Source organism: Rhinolophus sinicus, linkage group LG02 (assembly GCF_036562045.2).
Source record: "Rhinolophus sinicus isolate RSC01 linkage group LG02, ASM3656204v1, whole genome shotgun sequence".
NCBI lineage: Eukaryota > Metazoa > Chordata > Mammalia > Chiroptera > Rhinolophidae > Rhinolophus > Rhinolophus sinicus.
This window is the reverse complement of record NC_133752.1, coordinates 26,512,139-26,515,929: the sequence shown is the minus strand read 5'-3', so window position 1 is coordinate 26,515,929 and position 3,791 is coordinate 26,512,139. Positions and strand designations below refer to the sequence as shown.

At 38.8% G+C, this 3,791-nt stretch overlaps 1 protein-coding gene across 1 annotated transcript; it reads left to right on the top strand.

The window, feature by feature from the left end:
- The first annotated feature begins 467 nt into the window (after positions 1–467).
- TLR1 (toll like receptor 1) lies at positions 468–3,645 on the top strand. Its single transcript, XM_019741951.2, has one exon. It carries the CDS (start codon positions 468–470, stop codon positions 2,856–2,858), a length of 2,391 nt encoding a protein of 796 aa, XP_019597510.2. The 3' UTR covers positions 2,859–3,645.
- Positions 3,646–3,791: the final 146 nt, after the last annotated feature.

The window sequence follows — 3,791 nt, the reverse complement described above, 5'->3', positions numbered from 1 at the left end:
TCTCCTCTTCTGTCCCTGTCAAATAGCCCTCTGCCTTTTTCTTATAAAGACACTTGTCATTAGATTTAGGGACCTCCTGGATAATCCAGAATGATCTCCTCATCCCAAGATCCTTAATTGTCTCTGCAAAGATTCTTTTTCCAAATAAGGTAACGTTCACAGTTTCTGAAGATAACAACATGGGTAGGAGGTGGACATGTCTAGTGCGGAGGGGCACCATTTAAGTCATTATACAATTAGAGGTCGTATAATTCTTTATCAGTATGTGTATTTCCCTGGCTTCAGGTTCTGTGATTCCAAAGACTGTAGCCTTCATTTTATGAGTCTCTAGTAAAGAATGTTTAATGTCAGCTATGCCTAATGTAATGGAATCATTTCATGTGGATTTTTTTTCCCCTAGGATCTGCATCTGTAACAAGATTCTCTGAAGAATAGCAACTGCCCTTAGGAATATCTAGTGTTACAAAATGACTAAAACTAATTCTACCATCTTCCATTTTGCTGTCATCTTCATGTTACTACTTGAGATCAAAATCCAGTTATCTGATGCAAGTGACTTTTTAGTTGACAGATCAAAAGCAGGTCTCATCCATGTTCCCAAAGACCTACCCCTGAAAACAACAACCCTAGATATATCACAAAACTATATATCTGAGCTTTCCGCTTCTGACATCCTATCATTATCAAAGCTGAGGATTTTGATAATTTCTCATAATAGAATCCAGTATCTTAACATCAGTGTTTTTGAATTTAACCAGGAATTGGAATACCTGGATTTGTCCCACAATATGTTGGAGAAAATTTCTTGCCATCCAACTGTGAACTTCAAGCACTTAGACCTCTCATTTAATGCGTTTGATTTCCTGCCCATATGCAAAGAGTTTGGCAATATGTCTCAACTACAATTTCTGGGTTTGAGTGCCACACGGTTACAAAAATCTAGTGTGCTGCCAATCGCTCATTTGCATATCAGTAAGGTTTTACTAGTCTTAGGAAACTCTTATGGTGAAAAAGAAGACCCTGAGAGCCTTCAAGAGCTGAACACAGAGAGTCTGCACATTGTTTTTCCCACAAGTAAGGAGTTCCACTTTATTTTGGATGTGTCAATCAGCACTGCAGTAAGTCTGGAACTATCAAATATTCAATGTGTACTTCGTAATAATGGGTGTTCTTATTTCTTAAATGTTCTGTCAAAACTTGAAAAGAATTCAAGGCTATCAAATCTTACTTTAAATAACATTGTAACCACTTGGTATTCTTTCATTACGATCCTCCAGTTGGTTTGGCATACAAGCATAGAGTTTTTCTCAATTTCAAATGTGAAATTACAAGGTAACCTTGACTTCAGAGATTTTGATTATTCTGACACTTCACTGAAGACTTTGTCTATACACCAAGTTGTCAGTGATACATTCACTCTTCCACAAAGTTATATCTATAAATTCTTTTCAAATATGAACATCCAGAATTTCACAGTGACTGGTACACAGATGATGCACATGGTTTGCCCATCACAAATGAGCCCATTTCTGCATTTGGATTTTTCTAATAATCTCTTAACAGATACGGTTTTTAACAATTGTGGAAACTTGGCTAGGTTGGAGACACTTAGTTTACAAATGAATCAATTGAAAAAACTTGCAAACATAGTTCATATGACCAAGGAGATGAAATCTCTACAACAACTGGATATTAGCCAGAATTCTCTAAGTTATGATGAAAATGAAGGATATTGCTTTTGGCCTATAAGTTTATTGAGCTTAAATATGTCTTCAAATATACTTACTGACTCTGTTTTCAGCTGCTTACCTCCCAGGGTCAAGGTTCTTGATCTTCACCATAACAGAATAAGGAACATCCCTACAGACATCACTAGTCTGGAAGCTTTGCAAGAACTCAATGTTGCTTTCAACTCTTTAGCCCACTTACCCGGATGCGGTAGCTTTAGCAGCCTTTCTGTACTGACCATTGACGACAATGCAATTTCCAACCCATCAGCTCATTTCTTCCAGAGCTGCCAGAAGATTAGGTCTATAAAAGCAGGAAACAATCCGTTCCAGTGTACATGTGAGCTAAGAGAATTTATCCAAAGTATAGGCCAAGTATCAAGTGAGGTGGTAGAGGGTTGGCCTGACTCTTATCAGTGTGACTCTCCAGAAAGCTATAAGGGCACCCTACTAAAGGACTTTCATGTGTCTCCATTATCCTGCAACACAGCTCTGCTGATTGTCACCATTGGGGTCACTGGACTGGTGTTTGCTGTCACTGTGACCATCCTCTGTATCTACTTTGATCTGCCCTGGTATCTCAGGATGGTGTGTCAGTGGACCCAGACCCGGCACAGGGCTAGGAACATAAATTTAGATGACCTCCAAAGAACTCTCCAGTTCCACGCTTTTATTTCATATAGTGGGCACGATTCTGCCTGGGTGAAGAATGAATTACTGCCAAACCTAGAAAAAGAAGACATAAGGATTTGTCTCCATGAGAGAAACTTTGTTCCTGGCAAGAGCATCGTGGAAAATATCATCAACTGCATTGAGAAAAGTTATAAGTCCATCTTTGTTTTGTCTCCCAATTTTGTTCAGAGTGAGTGGTGCCATTATGAACTCTATTTTGCCCACCACAATCTCTTTCACGAAGGATCTAATAACTTAATCCTGATCTTGCTGGAACCCATCCCAAAGTATTCCATTCCTAGCAGCTATCACAAGCTCAAAACTCTCATGGCACAGAGAACTTATTTGGAATGGCCCAAGGAGAAAAACAAACATGGACTTTTTTGGGCTAACCTAAGAGCATCCATTAATATCAAGTTGATGAAGCAAGCAAAAGATACATCTAACACATACATCTAACAATATTCCTCTTTTCACCCTTGTTTTTGGAAGGTCCAACAATGACTATTTTGTATCAACACAAATCTATACATGATTTTGAATTTATGAAATAGATAAAAATGTATGCTCTCAGGCCCCAGTTCATCATTTATAAGTGGTAATAAAAATTAATGAAATAATGTAAATTTGATTTAAACAGTTAATTTCTAACATATGAGGGATTCGCCTGTTTCTTTGCTAGGAGAGAGTTGATTGAATTTATCATGTAATTAAGAGAACCACCTTTTAAACAACTTCAGTGATATATGTTCCTGTGTGCCGGGGTTAATATTAGAAAACTCCACGTCTTTTATACCTGTAGCTGGGTGTGTATAGCAGACTTCTATAGCTGATAGTGCATTCCTCTTTTCCACTCAGCATTTGCCTCTATGTTAAAGGCTGCTGATTGCTAATGTTGGAGACTCTTTGTCTTAAGGGTTTTCTCCCTCACAATGAAAACCCACTTGGCCCACACAATGTGCAATTCAGAAGCACTGCAGGTTGTCCTTGGAAGCAGCCCTCAAACAACTTCCGAAAGAGAATTGGTGGATAAATGCCCCAACTTTCTTGCCTGTTTTGGGGGGTATATCTGGGGGTGTACTTTACATTCTTCCTGAGTTCCCCAGCAGGGTAGAATTCTGATTCTCCACAGTAGAAACAACTTGTTAAGCATTCTTTACTGGCTTCTTTTCTATTCTTATCTCATCCTCATTCCTCCAAGGGTGTTTCCTGAGATCACCTCTGAAATAAATGATTTGTAGTTGAATACTTGTCTCAGGGTCTGCATCTGCGGAACCCAAACCAAGAGTGTGTTACATCTCAGGCCAAATGGAAATTCTGAGTCTGATTTTCTATGGCTGGAGATCTGGCTGAGATTCTAGTTGTCTGAACAGGCATGCATGAGAGCCTTTG

What these genes read in the sequence shown, in the direction of transcription:
- TLR1 (XM_019741951.2), top strand. Translation starts at nt 468, where the DNA reads ATGACTAAAACTAATTCTACCATCTTCCATTTTGCTGTCATCTTCATG.